Source organism: Daldinia childiae (genome assembly GCF_008694065.1).
Source record: "Daldinia childiae strain JS-1345 chromosome Unknown Scaffold1, whole genome shotgun sequence".
NCBI classification, from domain to species: Eukaryota; Fungi; Ascomycota; class Sordariomycetes; order Xylariales; family Hypoxylaceae; genus Daldinia; species Daldinia childiae.
In genome coordinates, this window is record NW_022984642.1 from 898,206 (window position 1) to 922,429 (window position 24,224).

At 44.9% G+C, this 24,224-nt stretch overlaps 8 protein-coding genes across 8 annotated transcripts; 3 read left to right on the forward strand and 5 right to left on the reverse strand.

Moving 5' to 3' along the window:
• Nucleotides 1–3,521: 3,521 nt before the first annotated feature.
• GL218_00216 (uncharacterized protein) lies at nt 3,522–4,550 on the reverse strand (the record flags this gene model as incomplete). Its single annotated transcript, XM_033576628.1, has 4 exons — nt 3,522–3,845; nt 3,898–4,028; nt 4,085–4,219; nt 4,271–4,550. 4 exons carry the CDS (start codon nt 4,548–4,550, stop codon nt 3,522–3,524), a joined length of 870 nt encoding a protein of 289 aa, XP_033441864.1.
• Nucleotides 4,551–6,353: 1,803 nt separating this feature from the next.
• On the forward strand, nt 6,354–6,902 carry GL218_00217 (uncharacterized protein; the record flags this gene model as incomplete). The annotated part of the gene is made up of 2 exons (XM_033576629.1): nt 6,354–6,442; nt 6,506–6,902. The coding sequence occupies 2 exons, from the start codon at nt 6,354–6,356 to the stop codon at nt 6,900–6,902; spliced, it is 486 nt and encodes a 161-aa protein (XP_033441892.1).
• Nucleotides 6,903–7,585: 683 nt separating this feature from the next.
• Nucleotides 7,586–8,352, forward strand: GL218_00218 (uncharacterized protein; the record flags this gene model as incomplete). The annotated part of the gene is made up of 2 exons (XM_033576630.1): nt 7,586–8,036; nt 8,099–8,352. The coding sequence occupies 2 exons, from the start codon at nt 7,586–7,588 to the stop codon at nt 8,350–8,352; spliced, it is 705 nt and encodes a 234-aa protein (XP_033441666.1).
• Nucleotides 8,353–9,063: 711 nt separating this feature from the next.
• Nucleotides 9,064–10,737, reverse strand: GL218_00219 (ATPase WRNIP1 like protein C26H5.02c; the record flags this gene model as incomplete). The annotated part of the gene is made up of 1 exon (XM_033576631.1): nt 9,064–10,737. One exon carries the CDS (start codon nt 10,735–10,737, stop codon nt 9,064–9,066), a length of 1,674 nt encoding a protein of 557 aa, XP_033441665.1.
• Nucleotides 10,738–11,485: 748 nt separating this feature from the next.
• GL218_00220 (U3 small nucleolar RNA-associated protein 5) lies at nt 11,486–12,655 on the reverse strand (the record flags this gene model as incomplete). The annotated part of the gene is made up of 1 exon (XM_033576632.1): nt 11,486–12,655. One exon carries the CDS (start codon nt 12,653–12,655, stop codon nt 11,486–11,488), a length of 1,170 nt encoding a protein of 389 aa, XP_033442209.1.
• A 3,224-nt stretch (nt 12,656–15,879) lies between these two features.
• Nucleotides 15,880–18,811, forward strand: GL218_00221 (Bromodomain-containing factor 1; the record flags this gene model as incomplete). Its single annotated transcript, XM_033576633.1, has 3 exons — nt 15,880–15,986; nt 16,041–18,360; nt 18,449–18,811. The coding sequence occupies 3 exons, from the start codon at nt 15,880–15,882 to the stop codon at nt 18,809–18,811; spliced, it is 2,790 nt and encodes a 929-aa protein (XP_033442210.1).
• Nucleotides 18,812–19,917: 1,106 nt separating this feature from the next.
• On the reverse strand, nt 19,918–20,592 carry GL218_00222 (uncharacterized protein; the record flags this gene model as incomplete). Its single annotated transcript, XM_033576634.1, has 2 exons — nt 19,918–20,022; nt 20,182–20,592. The coding sequence occupies 2 exons, from the start codon at nt 20,590–20,592 to the stop codon at nt 19,918–19,920; spliced, it is 516 nt and encodes a 171-aa protein (XP_033442211.1).
• An 843-nt stretch (nt 20,593–21,435) lies between these two features.
• Nucleotides 21,436–23,840, reverse strand: GL218_00223 (uncharacterized protein; the record flags this gene model as incomplete). Its single annotated transcript, XM_033576635.1, has 4 exons — nt 21,436–21,522; nt 21,576–23,180; nt 23,237–23,732; nt 23,803–23,840. The coding sequence occupies 4 exons, from the start codon at nt 23,838–23,840 to the stop codon at nt 21,436–21,438; spliced, it is 2,226 nt and encodes a 741-aa protein (XP_033442212.1).
• Between the last annotated feature and the right edge of the window lie 384 nt (nt 23,841–24,224).

The window sequence follows — 24,224 nt, forward strand, 5'->3', positions numbered from 1 at the left end:
GGGCCATTCCGACTATAAAAAGCACCTGAAAGACGTCCATGAAATTACCCTGTTCCCTTGTCATGTGGCTGGATGCGACCGAGTTGGCCGCAGAGGCTATAGTCGTGAGAAGGACCTCATGAAACATTTAACCAGTCAACACCCAGATGCTGCCGAGTATTTGCCAGCCCCGAGAAAGAGGACTGATTCATGTTGCAATGATTGCGGACAATATTGTTCAAGTGAAATTGTACTTAGGTTTCACATTTGCATCCCCAATGTCAAGGGAAAAGCCCGAGAAGGAACCCAAGGAGAACTAAGCGATTTACCTGGCTTGACCGAACTCTCACATGGTCGAGATTCGTGTACTTTGCGAACGGAGGACATGTTAACTTCCGAATGATCTCGAAAATTGTCCATTCCCCAATTGATCTCCACCTTCACATCATCAATTGTTTCTGGATTACGACGATATTATCAACACCCCTATACCTATATCAAATGTTTGGTTTCACAATCTTGAGTCACATTTTTCAATATGGAAATTCGCTTTTGGTGGAGCATTATAGCAATATTTGGATGTCAATTTCCTATGTTGGATTGTTCTTTCTTTTCCCCCTTCGCGCATAAAAGATTCTATCGCAAAAACGACGCTGTAATTACTAACTAGCAATTACGCCTCATGTGTGATAAATTCATTATCTTTCATGTATACCGAGCGGTCTTCTCATGTACGCAAATTATGATTTCTCTTCTATTACTACTCAATGTCGCTCGTTAGTTTAGCTTCTTATAATCCGAATAAAACTTGTCATTCTTTTAAAAATATGATATATATTGCTTGTGATTCATTAGTCTACGTCTTTGAAGTATTTGATTAAGTTAAGCTAACTACGATACCTAATACTCTATTTTTCTTGACCTTAGCCTCCATGATTTTGGTCATTAAGTTAGAGAATTAGTTATTGTTATAGTATTAAGTTTATGTTAGATATCAACAACATGATATTTCTTACCTTGGTACACTAGGTACTTTTGGGACTTAATTATAATGCTTCTTACTGGCTATACATACTATTATAATTTTACGGCAATACTCTTTAGCCAGATCATAACACCCCCTCGTGAAGTTCACGTAATATTTACCTAGGTACTTAACGAATAATCAACTTATAGTTTCTAAACTACTATAGAGTCGCAGTAGCATAACTTAGTTTTTAACAAGAGTCGATTTATTATTTGTAATACGTATTTGGCATTCAACATAGCAAGGCTACGTAGTATCTTCATAAGAAGCTGTTAATTCAGTAATCTAACATCACCAAATCTAATGCCCCAGTTAAATAAATATCAACCACCAGCGATAACCTTCAGTAATAGCCACATTTATCAAGCTTCATCCACATCTGCGTAATTTCGCAAGCCTCAGGGTTCGAAAGACAAGGTGCATGAAGCCCCGGGTCTGTATCCCGTAAAATAATCTCGACTGAACAGTGCTTAGTGTGTTCAGAATCGAGGATATCGTCATCCAGCAGCTTCTAGGCATGGAAGGCAGCATCAAATTTGCGCCACGAGTACGAAAAATGGTACATATGTCATGCCCAAGAGCCCCAAGCACCGTTATATTAGCCGCGGACCCAAGTGTCCCACAATAGCTCCTCTTCAGGCCGAGTCTCGTTATTAGGGAAGAAGTGCCATTCGAAGATGCCCAAGAAGTTATGAATTCGGCGTTGTAGCATTCAGGTCTTTGTCACGCCCATAACATAGGGTCGAAAATGCAGCCGAGTGACTCGGCTTCTTTGATGGAGTGGCCGAACTCTTCACCTGGCGGCTTGGAGGGTTTCACTTGCGCCGCGGGAACCGATGCTGAAGCAGTCTCGAGGTTTGAGACTTTTTCTTGTATTCCGTTGAGGATAGAGCCCAGTCGCGCTGCGTTGGTGGAACATACAGCGACTAGGACCATCCTGAGGAAGACCTATCATAGTGTAGGAATATAGAAGAAGGGTGAACTCCAAGGCCGTCACCTCCAGAGTGGGCGCGGAGGTCTTCACGATCTAGCGATTGTGTATCACTCTCGCTTAAGAGACCTTCATATTGCTCCTCGTCTTGTATTTGCGACGTGGTATCGTTTCTAACTAACATACCGCTCGGCATATTGGCTATGCTTGCCATTTGGGAGGAGATGAGCCTTTTACCGCACGACTATTTCCTAGTAGAATGAAGACTATTGAGAAAAGGAGATGCAGCTCGGTAAAGCTAACATAGTTAGCGCATAAGGTATCTGAATGAATCAAAAAGGCCGCTACTTTGTCAAGTGCTTTGGATTCTGAGTTGGGCATAGTCTTATCCTCCATTCTCCGTAGTCCTCATGAAAGGAGAGGGGAGGGATCTTCCGTGATGTCGGTCGAGGGCGACTTTCCACTCCGCCAACATGCATCACGGAATCATGGTCGTATCACAGTATACCAGCTTCCCTGATTTACCGCATGTTTAATGAATCCTATGACCCCATATCTATTGCCAACTGTACCATTACGCTAAAAATGTTGATCTTATAATAAATCATTCATTTACTAACTACCTGTTCTTAACGGCACTTACCGGCGATGGTCAAGAGCATAAGTGGTCATGTGGACACTTGTGAGGCACGGAATAATACCTAATATTTGTTTAATAGCTCATATGTAGAGGACTTATATGTGAAGTAGCTATAGCGTCATGGCTAATAGGATGACTAAAATCCGCGTGGAGAACAAATTTCTGCAGCTAGTGGTAAGGCACAAGCATTAATGCAGATCACAGAAAGCTTAGCCTTAATCCTAGCTTTAATTCCAATACAACGCTATAATCGAGAATGGAAACCCTACCCCTCGGTCTATACATTCTGATTAGTGCCACTGGCCGCAACTACGTTTTATACGGTTAGGAAGAGTCTAGGCTTTTCAATGTTACCTATAGCCTGTCTGTCTTAAGTATCGCGTGGTTCTTTAGATATCTTGACCGCCTCCAATTATAGTATACAGCACGTCTAATAGGCAATGAAGTCATGCAGGGGAAAAAAACTTCGTCAGCACCTAATAAAGCTTATTCGGAGGTCAATATTCCACATTGTAGTACTCTTAGTTCACCTCGTATAGTTAATATTATTCATCCAAGTTGTTATCTTGGTGACAGTTATTAGCGCACAAGAGGCACGATGTTATCAGGTAACAAAGCTGTATTGTAGCGTAAAATAATGATAATGAATTGAAAATTACCTAGGCAATGTCATACAATTGCTCATTACCCTACAAAGTTACCAAGCCTACGATTGTTCTATTTACACGATCCTCTAACGAGTGGCTAAGAGTTTAAGTTCTTTCTACACCAAGTTTATGAAATTGATGTTATTCTCTAAAGCAATAAATCCTATCTCATAGCCCTATCGTCTCAAACATCCACAATCTAAACTTAGATAGTTCATACTTAACAAGTCAAGTCCATTGTATCTTGTAATGTCCCCTCTGCAGTTTGTGTAGGTAGGTAGAATTTAGAATGGCCTGTTACTGCGGTGGTCCTTTGAGCCATACCGTGTTCTCATCAGGCTCAGGGTCCTCTGCTGGCAATGCATGCTTATCAGCCCAATCAACAATCTTGTCGAGCCTGCGGCACTTGTGGTACGTGCTAAAGTCGGGGTAAAGTCCCCATGGTTGGACCCAGTTGTAAGTAATGATACCAACATCACCGTGGCATATCAGAACTTCACGTAGCATTTCGATGCAGTGGTCGAGATGCAAGCGCATAACAGGCTCACTATCAGTGAAACTTTTTGGCCGATTCTCGGGGCGAAAATAGTATTCTTTATAGGTATACTGGCGGAGGATGTTCTGTTTTTATTAGTCATTGATATAAAATCGTTGTGTCGCGAATTAAACATACCAGGCAGTGCAAATGGTGGAAGACCTCGATACCGACATCATATTGCCCGCCCTGAGACTCGGGATACTTCACTGAAATACGCGACTTTCCGATGCGGTCTATGACCTCGCCATTTACACCGGAATTGTTCACTAGTTTTGTAAGCCTAACTTGATGGATATTAAGAGGTTAGACGGAAGTAACTTACTGTGCGTAATCTCTTCCCATGCTGCATCAAGCTCCTTGTTAGGTGTCCCCTTATAGATGCTGCGGTGTTCAAGAGCACCTTGAAACCTGCGAAATTCATATTCGATAGCACCAGCGTCTTCTTCTAGAAGAGGGGCTACTATTGTCAGTTCTTGATAACTATGATCTGGAGATTATCATCGCTCACAATAGTATGAGGTCTTAGCAGCACACTGGACTTCCGAGCATTCCTTTTCGTGTTTAGAAAGCGATAGTACGGCAATAATACTTAGTAAAAGAATAGTATTGAGAACTGCTAGAACAGTACCGCTTGCCTTGGCCCAGGAGGTGAGGCGAGAAGATCTCTGGAAGCTTCGTCTTAACATAGGCTTGCCCTCTTGGCTCTCAAGACTATCGGAACTCTGTGAGAACCGCGCCTCATCTGAGACCAGTGGCTCATATGTTGCTTCCTTTGACTTGAAATCCATCTTTGATATGGATAAGTTTTAGGACTAATAGATTCTAGGACATGAAGAATTGTATAAGACAAAGTTAAAAAAAGAGGATGAGCTGGGTATAAAGTCTTAAGTTTTGGTTTTTTTAGGAGCCCAAGCCCAAAAAGAATATATGATGATAGACCGTAGGATCATGGGCCCATTTGTCCGTCAATGGCGAACGTTAACCGGGAGGTCCTTATCTTGAGTCTCGTCCTCATCGGGGTAACGCCAACTAGGACACCTCTCCCTCTCTTACAAATATGCCGATAATCACGCTGATCATAAAGCTCTGATCAAGTTTGTATCCACATGTCTATTTCACTAACATCGTCCCATGCATGGTATGAATGCATGTTTATTGAAGGTATTCAAGTTTGAAGATGGAATTCTCCGTGTCGTGATGTTGGATCGCTTCTCTTGTGGGGAAGGCTAGACCTATAGCCAAAGGCCAGACCTATAGTTATAGTTACATAGGTCGAGTAGTAGGATTTTAGGGTTGAAGTTCGTGGATTGTATACTACCTAGTTCGTCACAAGCCAGGGCCAGATATTACGGGCCGTAGCTAAAATCGCAATGTCGAAGCTTGATTTGCTGGGCATGCGTATATGCGGCGCTAAATATGCCGGACAGTGGGGGTCGTAAGGATGCGGACGCGGGGATATCAGGATTAAGCTTTTTAGACTCAGTTAGATACTTGAACTAAAAGCTGGAGACGCAGGATCTGCAGGAAACCTCTTTTTTCGCGCCGCCTAACCGCACTGATAACTATAAGCGCAGTCTGTAAATCAGTGAGTAATTCAGAGGTAGTACAAGTAATTACGTAACACTAAAACGGTGTTCACCTTTTTAAACGGATCGAATAGCAAACGGTAGGGGTAATTTCTAACTTCTATATTGAGTTAAGATATGTTATAACTACTACTATAATGTAACTCATATTTTAACCTTGTAGCTCTATAACTTTATTACTGTATTAAGATACTATGAGGCTATTTTCTGAATTGGATAGAAGCTAGGTAACTTATGTTATCGTCTGTGAAGATCGACTTAATAGTTTACTCCGTTTGTGTCACGAGATGGAACTAAACAGCATAGAAACAACTTCATTCTTCCGCAATCTTCCGCAAGGAACTCTAAACTACCTACATATGAAGATTTACGTGTCTATTCATACTGAACATGTTCTTTGTTCTAAATGTCTCATCTAGAATTCTGACAACTTGTACCCTTAAACCAAGTCTATCTGTAGAACATATGAACATGTGGACCCTGCATGGCACAACATGAACCTCGTCCCAAGATATTGCCTGATTTCCTCGCTAGTGGTTCCTGGTTCACTCGTGGCCATGGCTGTCACCAACGTAACTCTAGTGGAGACTTGATAACTGCCGAGATGTTGATACGATGTCATAACTCAGGGGATGAAATCCTACACGCTTCTATCCTGGCTAGCAAGTATGCTATTCTACAAGCTCTGCATAGGACCGAGACCTTCTGACTAGCTGTGGATATGACAGCACATTTGAATTTCTTAAAACTATTTGTCATGTAAATCCTAGCATCACGGGAGGCATAGGATCTTGGAAAGAATCCACCGAGGAGATGGATATGCTGTCGTCACTCTCGTAGATAATCACACAACCTACCTATCTAACTTGTTGGAAAGAAAACTACTTAAGGAGGTGTATTCCTACCGTGTATTGACTACTCATCACCCATCATCCACAAGAATACAAAGCAATTCCTTCGATCAGATAGTCCCCAACTTCTCATACACCATCAACAAATACCAAGATGCACTTCATTAAGACTTCCATTGCCCTCCTCGGAGCTCTTGCCTCCACCGCGGCAGCCCTCCCCGTTCAAGAGAACTCTATCGTGGCGTAAGTCCTTCTTATCTGTCTTCCAATCTACTTCGACGAATAGGACACTGACATTATAGACAGTCGCGAGCCTTCCAAGCAGAAATATGATACGTATGATGCTGCTCAAGAGGTAGAGAAGCGCCAACCCTCTAAGCAAAAGTACGACACCTACGATGCTGCTGTCGAGCATGAGCACGAGAAACGCGGAAAGCAGAAGTATGACACTTACGACGCTGCTGTTGAGCATGAGCACGAAAAACGTGGGAAACAGAAGTACGACACCTATGATGTTGCTGTCGAGCACGAGAATGAGAAACGCGGGAAGCAGAAGTACGATACCTATGATGTTGCTGTCGAGCATGAGAATGAGAAACGCGGGAAGCAGAAGTATGACACCTACGATGCTACTATGGAGCATGAGCATGAGAAGCGCGGGAAGCAGAAGTACGACACTTATGATGCTGCTCAGCAAGAGTAAGCAATGCGTGTATGTATCTAAAGCATCGTGTATATAAGACCCTTGGACAATTCACTGCTACTCAGATCGTCCCTCACACGATTCGCTTCTAGAGGAGTTGGCATAGTAACTATGAGTTGAGGGGTTGGCCCTGGTTACGAGCGAAGGTGTTGGAGGGGATGTTAGATGGAATGGGCCAATAGGGGAAATGTTGTATAAGCTTTATGTTTCCTAGGGACGCTCATTTCAATAGTATTTGCTAAGTAGATACTCTCTTGTAAATACGAATCAAGTACTGTGTCGATCTAATTGAGATGGGTTTATAATATCTTATATCTGCGTCTAATTTATGTTCTATAGAAGGGAAGAAGTATTTTCCGGCACCACAGGGGGCCTTGAATAGGTACTTCCACCATAGTTCCGTAGATGTGTCCAATTGAATGAGTGATACTACGTATCATCTTCCTAATGAGGTAGCCCAGTAGCCCTTGCTAATACATAAACGGCACGCTCCTACGTAAAACAGGAAATGCTGACTGGAAACTATTTCTCCTTTCTATTTATTTCGCTGCCTAAACTCGATTGGACCTATCGTATGTAATTCAGGGGAAACCAACGTTTGGGAACTGGTGTCTGCGTAACAATCCTATCATTATATTTCGACTACAAGAATCTCAATTTGACCCTTATAACATCACGCAACAATGACGACCTGGAAGATTGAGCGCTGCACAGTGGCTGACGCCGCAACATTGGCTCGCAATAACATGAGCGCCTTCTGGGAGGACCCAAATTGGAACTTGATATGGCCGAAGGAAACCACACGCGAGTTTCTGATTGAAAATGCTATAAAACGGTACCCGCGCACCCTCGTAACCAACCGCGAGAAAATGCGCCACGAGAAAGCCGTGGACCCAGCCACTGGGGAGCTCGTTGGATACGCGCGCTGGATCCTGCCATCTGGCCATCTCGCAACAAAAGACGGTAGCCCGGAGTGGGCCGAGGCGCAGGTCCCGGATGTCAGCGACGAGGAAAAGACCCGGTTCGAAGAGTTGGCTAAGTCGGCGTGGTGGAAGGCAAGAAAAGAAGTAGATGGTATGGACGACAAGAACGACGAAGCGATGGATCGTCTCCTAGCGGAGGGAACGTATATCCGTAAGTCAAAATTATCGGGCTAATCTACTATGCCAGATTGTATCTCTCTAACCCTTGCTTAGAGCTTGAATATTTGGCTGTCCACCCTGATAACAAAGGCAAAGGAATAGCCAGCGCACTCGTCGAGAGCGGGATCAGACATGCTGAGAAAATCGGCGTCCCCTTATTTACCATGTCCTACAAAGCTGCTAGGGGCATCTATGCGAGACTTGGGTTCAAAGAAGTCGAAAGGGTGATCCAGGATGCTACGAAATATGGCGGGACAGGAGAGTACGGGGCTTATTTCATGATTTACGACGTCCATAAGAAAGTATAAACAAAAGTGAATGTTCGGGTACCTCGCGAAACAAGCGTAATGACTTCTGCAAAAACAAGGAGAAGAGATGAAATTAGTTCCTAGACTACTAAGTTAACAGGTATATTAGTTCTAGAATGGTTTAACCAGATATTTTCTATCTCCTTGTTTTTAACTTGAATCATAGCTATAACTACCATAACTATAAAGACTTCCCAAAATAAGCCCTGGAGACACTAAGCAACTGGGACTCTATTGTCTACCTCTAGAGAGTCAGATCAAACTTCGTAGAGCTCCAGAACTTACCTATATATGGAATTGCCGAATCTGGACATCTCCATGGCATTCTGGCCAATCAGAGCCAAGCTTTTCCTTGGCAGGTAGTTTTGACGCGAGACATATCCTGACCGGCACCTACTATAGCGATTTAGGCCTATAGAAAAAGAGAAATAAAGGCAGAAGCTGCGCAGTGTGGAATTGTTTGCTTTCATTTATTTATTTAATGGGTATTTGCAAATGCCTAAATACATCCTGGTTTGACGACGCTGTAGTTACAAGGGTGGATATCCTATCGCCGCCATTTCTCGTATTGTCCTTTATAGCATTTTGCTTGGCCTTGTCCCCCCAATTTTGATATCTGGGTACCTTATATAACCTTTTATAAACAAGTCGACGGCGCCTGGTCTTGAAGTGCAAGAGTAGGACTTGTATAATTCATTTATACTCTGGAAATCAAGAATCTTCCATAATTAGGTCTGGATCGATCTCAGTACCCAAATCTCGGTCTTCTAAGAACGTACGCCCAAGGAGTGTATCAGGAAGATAGTCTTGCTTCACTCTGCCGTCTTTATAGTTGGGGTTGTATTTATATTCCCTTCCGTATCCGAGCTCCCGCATCAGCCTCGTCGGCGCATTTCGTAGATGAATCGGCACTGGTAAAGATGCTACTCCGGGTTCTTTGAGGGCCGCAAAGGCATTATTCAATCCTCTGTAAGCGCGTGTACTCTTAGGCGCGAGCGAGAGCGCTACGGCACAATGTGCTAGAGGTATGCGAGCTTCCGGCATGCCGATCTGCTGTGTTGCAGTGTATGTCGAGGTTGCTAGACTAAGGAATGAGTTATCTGCTAGCCCAACGTCCTCAGATGCGATCACGACCATTCGCCGCGCGATGAATAATGGATCCTCCCCCGACTGAAGCATGCGGGCCAGATAGTACAATGCGGCATCTGGGTCGGAACCGCGGACAGATTTGTGAAACGCAGAGATTGTATCGTAATGTTGATCGCCAGCTCGATCATATACTAGTGTCTTGGTAAGTGACTCTTTAATTAGTTCCTTGGTCATGCCGTCCCTATTTACTAAAGACATGGCTAATTCAAGTAAATTGAGTGCTGTCCGCGCGTCACCATCGGCAAAGTTGGCAAGGTAGCTCATAAGTTCCTCGTCAAGAAGAGGAGAGGGCGGCGATGAAGTAGCCGAAACCTCAGCCTGTAATGCTCGCGATAGGACGAGTTGGATGTCTGTTGTCGTTAGCTTCTGTAATGTGAAAGTTCGACATCTCGAAAGTAGTGCGTTGACGACTTTAAAGCTTGGATTCTCCGTTGTTGCACCGATGAGTGTTATCGTTCCCGCTTCGACAGGCTTAAGAAATACGTCCTGCTGCGATTTAGAAAAGCGGTGTATCTCGTCGCAGAATATTATTGTCTTTCTTCCGGTCAACCCCAACTCGTTCGCCGCATCGTTAAATATCTTCTTGCATTCCGCTACGCCAGAGCTTGTGGCGTTCATCTCAACAAAACGTGAGCCAACCATGTTTGCTATGCAGCGCGCAATCGTAGTTTTGCCTGTGCCAGATGCGCCCCATAATATCATGGATGGTACCCGGTCATATTCTATTAATGATCGTAAAACACCGTGTGGGCCGACAAGATCTTGTCCAAATACTTCATCGAGGTTCTGTGGCCGCATGCGCTCAGCGAGGGGGGCTGCTCTGTTCGTCTTGGTCCTTTTCAGCACTCGACCGGTCTCGATGGGTGCTACATTATCCGTTCTGGCGCCTGCATCTTGCATAGGCGAATCTTCTCCGGGACCTTCATCGAAGGAACGCTTAATACCACCGTTCGGTTTCGCTCCGCCGAGCGTTCCGCTTACACCGTTAGCCGAGAGTGTAGTCGCTTTGACGGGTGTTAACTGCCGTTTGGCGGAAGGGGTATGAAAGAAGCTGGATGCCGGTCGTTTCTGCGAGGACGACATAGAGCCATTTGTTTGGGTAGCCGAAGGTATCTGAGATGAAGACGAGGACGAGGACGTCGGGGCGTCAATTAGGAAAGTCTGGCATCCTGAATCGATATGATCGTTGATTTTGACGGATTGGACTTGCTTGCTACAAATTGGGCATTCTACCATTATGGCGTCGAGTGTTGTACGAGAAAGAAGCGAGATGATTCAAGAAATGCATTAATGATTTGAAAACCAAAGCTATTATAATCCAAGAAGGTCAATCCAAACCTTTGTTCACTTTCGGTACGAAGCTTGACGCGAAATAATTCGGGGTTTGGAGACGACGCGATTAGATGAATGTGACCTGAAAGCTGGTAGATTAGATAGACCTACGAATAATTTATCGATAGGGGTCCATCATCCAATTAGCTAACAACTTTTTAAGCTTACGGGATATCTACATACATATTACATGATAGATACATATATGTATTTAAGAAAACCTTTAGTAGACCACTGAGTCACTGACCCTGCAAGAGGTAGCTTTATGTACTTTGATATGTATCTATACGTATCGATGTAGAAACTCGGAAATTGGATATAAGCAACTGTAAAAGCTACCTATCCAACATAGGTATCGGCCATGGGGGTTTAAAGAGTACCTAGGCAATAACCAACCTGTTAATAAAATCATATTTTTACATTATACAGACGATATTATCGCACGTGCTTAAATTCCTAAAGAGAAGCCGAGTACCTAACCTTGAAGTTGGTCAGGCTTGGCTAGGCTTAATCATACCACGGAAGTTCAATGTCTCTTACGGGATACACCATACTATCGTAAATACCGGATATGATAGGTGGTTTAGAGAGTAACGGGTATCGTTTAGACTGAATCGAAAGCGTCTGTTTAACATTTTCTGGAGAGATCTTTTCATCTTCTTCTCGTCCTCGAACGTTTTGCCGGTCGTTGAGGTTCAGCTACTTCAGCTTCGCTATCCTCCTCATCCGATTCGACATCTTCGTGGTTGACATCGTTCTCATCCAAATCTTCCTGACCGTCCAAGTTTTCTTCATCCTCTTCACCTTCACTCGATTCTTCATCGTCTTCTGAGTCGCCGTCAACCACTCCGTTTGTGACAGGCAACCCATCGTCGTCATCTAAGTCCATGACCCCATTAACCATATCTGCGTCACTTTCTTCCCCTTCCACATAAACGACGGCCTCTTCTTCATCACTTTCGTCGACTTCTCTGTTTTGTTGCGCGATCCGACGGAACTCCATTTGCGCCTCTAGTAGATCAAGTTTACCCTTTAAAACTAAAAGAGAATTAAGGCCCCTTGATCGCTCCTCCAATACTCGGTGTAACTCGCTTAACTTCTTGGCTAACCCCGGCTGAGTTGCCAACGCGCCTCCATGTACGATTAGCGTCCATTGAACCCAGGTCATTAGGCTACCAGCTCGTCCTGGACGTCTATGCATTCGAGTTGCAAGCTTCGTAAGCAATGTTCCTGCGAGGGTGGAGTCTAATCTTTGAATGGTTTGTCGGACTGTGTTGAGATCGTTGACGTGAAGACAAGACTCTAGGAGATCTGCATCATCAGTGCGGAGTGCTTGTGATAAGACGGTTCCTAAAGATGAGAGGCTAGGAGGAGCTAGAGACCGCCCTGGAGCAGCGACAGCGCTGGATTGGGTAGAGATCGCGTTCGTAACTTCAATAGTATCATGTGCGCGAGCAAGTTCGCCAAACGTGGGTTGAGCAGGTTCCTGATCAGACTCGCCATCTGTTGGCAAGTTTGGGGAGGGCATGTCGATATCAATTTCCTCAGTATTTTGCGCCTTCTTTGGTACAGATTGATCTTGAGATAGCTTGGTCCCCAGTTTAGTTTCGTTGTCTTCCTCATCTGTAAATTCGTATTCGCTGCTGCCCGAGTCACTTGAAATCTCAATTACTTTTTCGCCTGTAATCCCATCCTCTTTTGAAATATCGGGAACTGAGACAGCTGTCTCGGATTCATTAATTATAGTTTTGAGGGGCTTCTTTGCGCTTTGCTTAACGACGGGGTGAGCAATCTTGCTCGGTGCTTTTCGTTTGGTTGACATTTTTGCCCTGGAAATAAATAGGTGATTATGGAGGTAATGTGAAGAAAGAGATTGAGAAACTAGGATTCATTCAAATTAGGACTTAATGATACCCTCTTGAGGTCGGAGAGGGTGAGCGCAAAAGTATTAAAAATTTCTGGTACTTTGCACGCGAATACATGCATTATTTAGGTAGTGAGGTGAAAGGTACTTCACGTCAGTTTTTTTTCTTTGATAAGGAATTGGCTTAGTATGATAGGTATTTGGTATTTCCGAGACCGAGACATGCACGGATCACCCAGACCCACTACCCAGATTTAGGTGCTTTACCGCCAAGTGATAGACAATTTACCAGCTGGCAGGAAACTCGGTAGACATTTCTTACTGTGGCTGCGTGCTTCAATTCAAAACTCTGTTATACCCTACCAACTTTTCCGACTGAATGGAGCTTGAAAAGCTACATAATTTCTCCTTCACTACGCAAATTTTCTACTCAAGCTAACTTACGCAACTTCGAAATGACACAATTTTCGAGAGCCCAAATCTCTACAGATTAAGCAGCTACCTTGATCGAGTCTATGATGCGGCACAGAGCTTCAAAGCATCTGTTGAAGACAAAATGTGTCTCTTCGAGTCTGACAAAGAAAAGCTTTGGCAACGACATTCTCACATCAGTTCTCCCGGATCATGTGATGATGGATGATACATCGGATACCTAGCTAAAGCAAAATGTCGTTCTTGATGAGTCAACAATGAACAGTATTTACAGTTACACACCCGGGGTTGATCTAGGAACGAAATAAAGAGCACTGGTGTCTTCTATCATTTCGGACGAGCAAGGATTTCTGAGCCCTACGCGTCATGATTGGGCAGTGACCAGAAGGTCATCATTGCGCTCCAAATCTGATTGGCTCTCCTATCAGGTACCTAGGTAGCCCGCCAAACAATACTTCTCTCGTCAAATCTTCGAGCACCCGGGTCTTGCCTGTCCGTTCACTCAGCAAAAATTTATCACATCCTCCAACATGACCATAATAAGTCGCAACTCAACGCTTTCCTTCCGGCTTCCCAGGAAACAAGAAGTAAGTACAAGTCGGTGCTGGACAATCAAGGTCTAGACCCGAGTTTCTCCGTCAATCCAGAAATGCCAGGTAACCGCTTTCCACCATTCATCCACAGTACCTACGTGTACCTGCGTACATATACACAATGCAGTATCAAGATGGGTACTTGATCAATCTTGGGAGTGTGCACCCTTGTTCACTGTATCAAAGAGCCCCACATTTAGATATCTAGGCAACATGATTTGCCATTTAATGCTTTGATACAAGCACGGCAGGCGTTGTCCTCGATATAACCCTTGTCGTAATTCCCTAGTAATGGCGAACCGTGATTTCGCAGCCCGGGAAAGCGCGTTCTACAAATAGGAAAGTGGCCCCAAACCAGAAATTTTCGCGACGAAGAAAAAAAGAGACCTCTGATTCCTGAGATTTTTTTACAACCCTTCCTCCTATTTTTCCATTTCTGCCCAACCCCAACCCCCCCTCTCTAATATTCCGAGCACCGACACCGCCTCGCATCTTGAGAAACTGATCTCATACCTCCTCACCACTGCACGCGCACCACGCGACAGAAAGTACCGAGGTACCTTTTCCCTCCCATTCTGTCTTTCCTTATTTTTCCCCCGTGCGCTCTGCTCGTCGATTCGTTGTTTAATATTTTAAGTTTTTATTCATTCCCAATCCTTCCCCCAAAACGGTAGTATCGAGTAACTATCGCGGCCACTATCGCGACCACTACCGCTTTGACCACCTGCGCACCTACTGCCGTCGCGAATTCCGTTTTTTATCGGCTCTTCGTGAACCTCGTCGTCGTTAATTATCAACGATACTAGGTTATCGCCATATTACTATTATTTGTTTGGTCTGATTCAGTTCAACGTACCAAACAAATCTCTACTATTTTATTTCCGCGACCAACGCGCATTGCGCTCATCTTGCCAAATATTCGTCTAGTAGTGCAAGAGTGACTCTTATTTATCGTCGCTTTACTACTCTATCGTCTGGTCGTAATCACTACGTGAGTTACTCGTTTTTCTCTTGTCTTGCCCATCGCCATTCTTTTAAAATCTGGATCTGGGACTCGACGCAAGCTGGCGCGTCTTTGATTATTTCAAAGTTGAAGGTAAGTTTATCAAAGATTCCTTGTTCTGCCTATCCCTTATGTTGCGTTTTACGCTGCACCACTTTCCTTATCCCTACTATCATTTGCCTGGTCGTCGCCAAGGTTGCAACACCACCTTGCATTTGAACTGTACACAACAACCTCATGTCGTTTACCTCGGCGCCACAAGTCAACGTTTGCCAACTACTCTACCAATCTTGGATCCAGAGGAGTCGAAAAGCGCGCTCCTAGACCTTTAATAGAAATCTTTTCAGTGCTTAGGAAAGAGTCGCTGCCAATATCATTGGCTGCTGACGCGCTCTGACCACACTGATCACTTGCGCGTCCATAATTTTTAGTTGGTTTCACAGCCTAACACCGATGAGAAGATGCGAAGATTTGGATCAGTCTCGATATAAGGCGTATCGTCCCGATAACACTTACACCTCACCCTTGCACCTTAAAAATCCCCCAATCTTTCCCAGCCCCGTTTTCATTGGCCAGCCACCTTGCGACTGGCCCTTTCACATACACAACTGTCGCATGTCGCAAGGCCGCGTAGCGCATCGCGGCGCAAAGCAAACATTCATCACGATATCGCCAATCTTCGCCGGCGACCAAAATTAATATCGCTATTATTATTTTCTGTTACTCTCTTTTTTTCTTGTCCCTTGCATTTGAAATTGCAGCTTTGTACTTGCCTGTTATTGCGCTCAATTGTTGTTTTTAATCACCTTCGTTACTGACTAGAAGCCGCAGTCGTAATTACCTAGAAACCTTTTCGTCCGCAAAACTAAAAGGCAAGTCCATTACGGGTTTTACACTACCTGGGTAGTCGCGATCGCATCACTTTGACCTTCCGGTTGATACCCTTTTTTTATGAGAGACTCACGATGTTGCGTCTTTGTTTACCATTTCTCAAGTCGCATCATAAGCCGTGTCTAAATATTTATATCTAACCATGCGTTTTTATTAGACCCAATCCTTAGGTTCATGCGAGACATTCAGGTTTCTAGCTTCATAATATCGACATCACCTTAAACCAGTTGCATTTCCACTCACTGAGTAGCTGGATGGCAATTATGGCGACCGAGCAACCTCAAACCTTACCGGTGGATAAGAAAGTCACTAGTTCTGCACCAGATGAAGAGATCGCGACCAACGAGTCGGATGCGGGAGTAGTTAATGGGTGAGTAAAATTACGCGCTTATTATATCAAGATGCTAAATAGTGCTTCAAATAGGCATTCTCAATCTGGTCAAGACGAGCCTAAGTCTGATGACAAACCTGCTGTTAATGGCAATACCGAGTCGGCAGACTCGGCAACTACTAGCGAAGATAAGTCGCTAAATGAAAAGGCTTTTGCTGCAAACAGCAGTCTTTCTCAACAAACGCCGATTGAATCACACCCCGACCCTCCGCCCACCGATGACACCGAGATGCCCGATGCCAATGGTGCGCCGGCTGCGGAGGACTCGTCTTTAACAGCAGAAGCCAATGCAGAAGCCGTCCCCAATTCAACATCTGAAAATATTGACAAGGCGGAGCAGAATTCTGCGACTCGAGATTCGGTGCCGAAAGAAGAAGTATCCGAGAAACCTGCAGATTCAATGGATGTAGATACCTCGGAACAGCAGAATGTCGACGAAGAATCGAACGCCAAGCTCGCAACTGGCACAGAAGACAAGTCTTCTAATAATACGCCGGCGCCTGTGTCATCTCAGGATTTAAGTCAGCCATCGGCAAGTCTTGCCAAATTAGACATCAAGGGTACTCAACCTGACACTACTGCCTCTCAGCCCGACACGCCTATGACCGATCAGCCTACGTCCGCAATTAAAGTTTCCCGAGAGCGTGACGAAGATGCCGATGACGAGCGAGCGGCAAAGCGTGCGAGAACAGAAGAAGATCCGAGTGATCCTGCGGCTGACTCGTTAGTCGTCGCAAGTGGCCCCCCTCCCACGTCACAGCCGAAAAAGAGTGTTGATCGGGACCAAGATGGCCAAGTCATCACTCCTTTCCAGAATAGGCAGATAAGGCAAGTCTTGGCCGGTGTCAAGAAGACCAAAAACGGCCTTAATTTTAGACAGCCCGTAGAACGACTGTGGCCAGTTTTATGGGATGACTACAAGTCCAAGATAGAGAATCCAGTGGATATTTCTCTGTTTGAGGCAAAGCTCCGCGAAGACAAGTACGCTAATTATGGCGCATTGAAGGCCGATATCCAACTATTGTATGAGAATTCTCTCACATTCAATGGCGAAAATAATCCCATTACCCTAGCCGCAGGTTCAGTAAGAGATCAGATACTTGGACGCCTGCCAGAGATTTCCAAATTGGAAGAACCTACCAAACTTGAGAAGGGCAAGAATCATGCGACCCGTCATCCAGAACCTCGTGCAGCGACCCAGCCTCGGCGACAATCACAATCGCAGTCATCACACCCATCTACTGCGAGTCCCAAGCCGAAATCGACCCCTACACAGGTCGTACAAACTGCGCAACCAGCATCTGCATCGTCTTCAGCTCCAGCCTTTGCGATTCCCCCGAATGGTATCCCCCAAATACGTCGCGATTCTACACGCGAAGATAGTGACAGACCCAAGCGTCCGATACATCCTCCAAAGAACCGCGATCTTGACTATGGTTCAGCCAGCCGCAAGAAATTGGAACCCGAGCAGCGTTTCTTCGAAGTTGTTTTGGACGAGATCAAGAAAGGGAAGCATTACTCGCTGAATCAGTGGTTTCTCACACCAGTGGACCCTGTAGCTTTGAATATCCCGACATACTTTAGTATTGTTAAGAAGCCAATGGATCTTACCACCATGACACAGAAAAACTACGATGGCGACTACAAGAGTGTGAAGGATTTAGAGAAGGACATGAAGCTCATCGTTCACAATTCTGAGCTCTTCAATGGTCAGCACCACGATGTTACTATGCTTGCAAGACGCTTGGAGGAGTTGTTCAAGTCCGAAATCTCAAAACGAGATCAGTGGATGAAGCGTCATTATCCTCCGGAGTTGCCGTCTGCAACAAACGTATCTGCTCGTAGCCCAGAGAGAAGCGCTCACGACTCTGAAGACGAGAGCGAAGCAGACGGCGAGGATGAGCAAAACAGCGAAGCGGTTCGTAACCTCCAGGCTCGCTTAGATGAGGAGCAAGACAAGTTGAACACTCTTCTTGGGTCGAAGAAACCGGACCTTACTATGATTGAGATTCAGCAGTCGATGGTCTCGATGCTCCAACGAAAATTAGTAGAGGAGAGAACCAAATTCCATAGCGAGGAAAAGAAACCGAAGCCCAAGAAGAAGAATACTAAGAGCAAGCCAAAGTCTTCGGGTAGTGGTTTGGCAACTACAGGTCACAAAAAGGCAGCGTCTGGAAATGTCCACACCACTAAAAAGACGCCTAGCAATCATACTAGCCATAAAAAGGCGGCCCCCAAGAGCCGACCCGTTGGCGCGCTAGAGAAGGCTGTTATTGCAGAGGGGATTAATGAGCTCGACGGCACAACCTTGACAAAAGCCGTTGACATAATCAAGAAGGATACTGGTCAGAATGTAAGCGTCTAAATCTCTACTCGTCTTTGCCATATTGTGTTGGCGGCTGTTTTGCTTTGTCTGATATCAGCACTGACAATTATTATAGGAGAATGATGATGGTGAGATGGAACTAGACATAGATGCCTTGTCTGATGAAGCCCTCCGAAGACTCTACGACCTGATCAACAGGACCAATTCAAACATTCGCACTGCACTTGAGAAGAAGCCAGAGTTCAGCCGCCCGATCGAGGTAGAACCCAAATCGAAGTCCAGTGCGCCGCCTCCTAAAGCCAAGAAGAATAAGCCGATGAACAAACATGAGCAGGAACGTAAGATTGAGCAACTCCGTGAGCTTAAAGCTCAACTTCAGCGCCACGGTAGTGGAAGTCAAGAACCTCTTCCTGGTGAAGTTGATGACAGTAGACCCATGGAGTCAAGTGAGGAGGAAAGCGACTCGGAAGAGGAATAGAAGGATGAATACTCCAACTATCCAAGACACGTTAGCCTCCGCATATTCTCGGGAGTATGACTAACATCCTGTGATCCTTGAGTGGCTTGGCTTGCTTGCTATGCTCGGTGACTCTGAGCCTGTTACTAAGGGGGTATACCCGATAGTAGCAGAGTTTTTAAGAGAGAAAATTTGTAATGTAAGATTATAATTCCCTCTGAACCCTAACCCATTTTGGAGGTTCTGCCGCCGGATTTGAGCATTATTGCCAGGCTGGCTGGGTTGACCGTAGTTGAGTTAACGTTGAGTTGACGTTGAGTTGAGGTGGAAGAAGACCTATGCACTGAGGAAGTCGGTTAGCTACAAGCTACTGTAACCATTGCCGTTGCACTATGCTAAGAGAATCAGAACTCAATAAATTGAGGGCACAGCCAAACCTAGTAATGCTAAATTGCTGTGATTTTCAACCTTTCCGTAAGCCTACCCAGGTTTATCTAAGGTTTTGTAATGGTTTATATTAATCCTTGCCCCATGAATAACCACAGTGTATGTAATTATTAATATTGATCCTGCGTATAAGGATAGATAATAGGTAGATCGAGTGAATAAGAAGCCTACCCTTTCTGTATAAATACAATGCTAGGTTGGTGTGTCCGATTTTCTTTTTTTGAATGCACACAAGCCTCGCCTATGCTAGATGAACGACTGGGAGAGATGTCTTCTAGGGAATCAATCGAAGTACTCGCTGTTTTGATATTACACTTTAATAATAAAAACCCCCTCAGAAAAGGCTAATTTCTGGGTTAGTGTAGTAACCTTTCAGTTGCAAATAGTCATCAAAATGCGATACGTATATTATCATATAGTGCGTTTACTGTTTTCTACACTACATATCGGTAGGGATAAATATATTTAAATTTACCCCTATACTAAAACGCGGTGCTCGAAGGTCAAAAAGATGCGAAACTACCTATCCTAACCTAGTCCCAGTGCCTTTGCTCCAATCCATACGCAGAAGTCATCATGAGGTAGGTCTAAAACTTAGATGGTAGGCACTAGCAACTATACGCAAGGTACCGAGATCATCCTTCACTCTAGATGTCTTCTTTATAATCATAACGACTCCTTCACTGCATGTACCTGATATTGCACTGAGCCATGAACCCAGCTGTCTGGAAGCAGTACCAGTTGGCGGCGTTGCCGATGACGGCGCCCATGAAGCACCTCTTGCACTGTGACATGGAGTCAGTAATCACTTCTTCTGTTGGGGTGTAGATATGTCTCGGAATAACTTTCGTGATCACGAATAGGAAATATTTCAGAGACATGACAAAAGGGGAAGAAGGGGGGGAGAGAGGAAGGGGAAGAATTAAACCCCTAATGTCACTTACAGCGCTGTAGCAATCACCCGGTTCTTTCCACCAGAGACCCCAAGCCGTAAAGTAGCGCTGGGTATGATTGCAGTGGACCCAGTCTGGCACCCAGTCGCCGCTGCGGACCATCTTATCGAAGCATTCCATCAGGGGCTTCTTCTCCTCCTTTGTCAAGTTGGTCCCGGGCGCGGTGTCTCTTCTGCAGTAGCTGTTGTGGTCGACGGGATCGTTCGGCGGCCAGTGGCTTGGATCGACTGAGAGAGAATTATAGGGAGCAGGACCGTAGGGAATGACGTCTGAGATTGCGTCTGCGTACGCGCTGTCTGTCAGGTCGCTTATGTCTAGGATGTCGCCTAGGGGTTGTACCGGGGTTGAGAGGCCGCCGACAGCGAACAATAGGGCTGTCGCGAGCGTTGTTGAGATGCGCATGGTGTTTGAGATGGTTGGAGGAATAAAATACCGGTTCGTCTTTGCTCTTAGGATATAGAGTAATTGTAGCTACTAAGGTAGGTAGATATATGTGATGAGGCGACGTGGTGTGGTGAATGAAACCAAGATCTTATAGTCGAAGGGACTTTCTCCTTCCCCCTTACAGACTATTTATATAAGCGCCGTAGAGCCCCAACATTTTATTAAAGTTATGTATCGAAGACGCCCAACCGCATAGTACTAAAGTCTGCCCAAAGTACGTGTGATGGCTTGTGCATTGAGGTTGACAGTCCGAGCTATTGATTCTATAGTTCGATAGTACACTGAGAGATCGCCTGTACTGTCACTTGGTTCTCTGCCTAATCAAAGCCGAACTTATTATCGCTTCGATATCTCCAACAACTCGTCTTGCATCAAGAAAAGTCTGGGATGGGGCTAATACTGCTACGATATAAATATCTTCGGTGGCTGCAATCCGTTCGATCTTCAAGTGCTTTGATCTAATAAATATCGGTTAAAGTTTAACTAGGGTATAACTCTGACCTATTTCCCTTATGTATGCGGTTATTTTGGCTTGTAATACTCTACGGCTCGTAGACTTAGTAACAGGCCATGGCGGTGGCAGGCGTACTCGAACTCTTAAGTATTCTAAAAGATGCGTTAGCACCGATAGTGTCGAACAAATCTCTAGAGTCGATGAGTCAAACGTACTGTGAATTCCAGGGTCTATAAATCGACACTGCAACATTGCGTATGCGAATGGAATTTGTGGGCAAAAGGCTGTCGTCTCTTATTTGATAACTTTATCAAGCCAAAGTTTCGCTTGCGGCCGTGGATTACCTTTCAATTAAATGACAATCCCTGGTAGTTTTCATCGAAGCCCCAATTTACGAGTTCCGTCTCCCCAAAATCGAAGAGGGCGTCTGACATCTAATAGGGGCGTTTAGTGGCAAAAGTAGATATGGTAGCGGTTCTTTACTTACAGTCAAATCCCAATCTTCTACCATTTGAGACGGCGTAGTTTGCTCAGGTGCTCCAGTGGAACCCTCAGGATTTATCCTAGAAAGCATTTCTTCTAGCAATGGGAAGCACTTTTCTTCAGCTTCCTCCCCTTCCTTAACTACAAATCTCGAAAGCTCTTCTTTTTCGAGGCCTTGCATGAGACCCTCAATCTGTGCTGCGTGAAGGCTTGCGAGAAAGTAGCCTTTGATGCTAGTCTCGCCAGCCTCAATGCACTTCCAAGCCCAGGTTTTTGCCTCGCTAACAATAGATAGGAGGTCTTGACGTACCAGTCCGGGTCCAAAAGTTTCTTCTTCTCGTAATTGACCCATAAGCTCTGACGCTATGAGAACGCTCGCCTGTAGGGGGCTGATCCGGAAAAATCCCGAAGCACAGACTACGAGTCGAGCTAAGTAGTGCTGACTTGGTAGAACCGTATCGGGATATGATTGAGAGACTGGGGTGAGTGGCGAAGGAAATATTCCACGCCAAATTTTGAGCGAAGTTTCGACCACTACTTTTCTAGAAAACGCGTAGGCAGCCTCATCCATTGCGGGGGCGAAGAACGGAATATGGAGGGATAAGCAGTAGCGGTTCATTAGGAGGCTCACTACATCCATCGCGAATTTCGAGGGCTGCGATCCTGTGGTTGACTTATATCCTTGAAGAGTTCGAAGTACGGCCTTGTAGGATGCCCTTAATTCTGCATCTAATTGCAGTGTCTCCTTGAATGTACCGGAAGAGCCGTGATTGTTTAAGAACTTCACGATACTGAGGCGAGCTGGAAATATCTTCCGAAGGATTATAGCTATAGATGTTTGAGTGAAATAGCTCTCTGGTTTTGGTGGAGGATCCTCGAGTGCGAGTTGCTCGTCGTCGAAGTTTCCGGGGGGCTCGGTGTTAAACATGTCCACGGAGATAAATGGCGGACCCCCTGAAATCAAACTTAACTGCAGAGATATTTCTAGTATCGTATTCCATAACCTCCTGCGCATCTCTGCAGTGAAAGTTGATACCTTGGGGAGGCGTGTAGGGTCTTTATGCAACCCCATGTACACTGCGATCCTGACGAGCGTACCAGCCGAGATCCATACTAAATCCGGACCAACGTCGACAAATTCTCGAGCTATCAAAAGAAGAATGTTATTCTGCAGAAACTGAAGATTCAGTCTATGCTTGAATCCGGGCTCGGAAATCCAAGTTTGGGCTTCATAAACCCATTGCATAGCGGATGATCGCAAAGTGAATTTATCATCGTAAGTGGTAGCTCCGATTGCTAGTACTAACTTCAATTGAACTAGGAATGCCGTATTAGGTTCCGCTTGTGATGTCCAATGAGCTTCGTAGTCTTTTTTAAAACTCGGGATATGAATTATTCGATATATAGTCTCAGTTGTCTGAAGATAACGGTCGACAAGCTCGTCGGCAATATCCTTCGAGGGTAAATCTGTTTTTAATAGCGAAGGCCAACGTGGGGTCCGCTGTGATTTAATAGTCCTTGCTAGAGACTTAGACTTCACCATAAGTGTAAGGATCTTACATGTGTCTTCATGCACATGAGGTTCGATCAAGTTTAATATGTCTCGCACCTAACTATTGTCAAACCCTTCATTGATCAAACAGTGTGAATAACATGAAAACGTACCAAGGCCATTCCCGTAATCCAATGACTCTGGCCAAACATTCGGCTCTTATGCGTAACACTGCGAGAAATGTTCTGGGGCTGGCCAGCCAAGGGGTCTTCATGATGAACATAGAATGTACCGCCAATACGCGATGAGATAGCTTCTATATTAGAACCCGGGGTCTGGATAGGGGACTGGGAAGTCTCATTTGATTGCGATAATCGTTCTTCAAGCTGTTTAATCTTGTTTTTTAAAAATTCAATATCTTGGGAGGATTGGTAAGTGGCGGCAGTTGATGCAGTTGTTGTGCTAGCTGCCCTAGGAGATGATTTAGATGTGAGACTCGGAACTGCTACCTCTGCGATGGGTGAGATTGAGCTATGAAGCTCAGTCGCCTGTTGAGGTTGCAAAAAATGATTCTCATAGATGCAACTTGCATTTTTAGAGCGTACACAATTACTGCATGGGCTCTCTCGATTACACCGTATCTTGCGTCTTCTACAGAGAACACACGATCTGTACGCGATGAAGCGTCGCGTTATTGTTAGCGCCAAGTCCTTGCTTAGAAGCTTCTAAGTGAACATACATTGGTGGCCGTCTCCGCCGGCGTTCGGTCTCGGCCATAATAACCACTTATAGAGTCCCGGGGTATTTCTCTCGACCAATATAGAAAATATGAAGGTGGATAAGTTTATTATGAATAAGGTGATCTTAGTTTAGTCCATTAACTCAAGCGTATCGTACATCTTCAACTTTTTTCGGTCTACGAATTTGCCGACTCCGATCTCCGACTCCGATTTTACGCCGTCTTTATTTTATCCCCGATGAAAGCATAAACGGTCTATTGATAGTCTGGAGTATACAATTGCTCACCATCAGGTAGAATTAGAATAGAAAATTCAGAAGTCCCAGATTAGTAAATAATATTTATATATGATAAATCTCGCTGCATTTCTAGCTCGTGAATATGATATTTGGTTTTCCACAGCAGCTTGATTGAAGCCAACA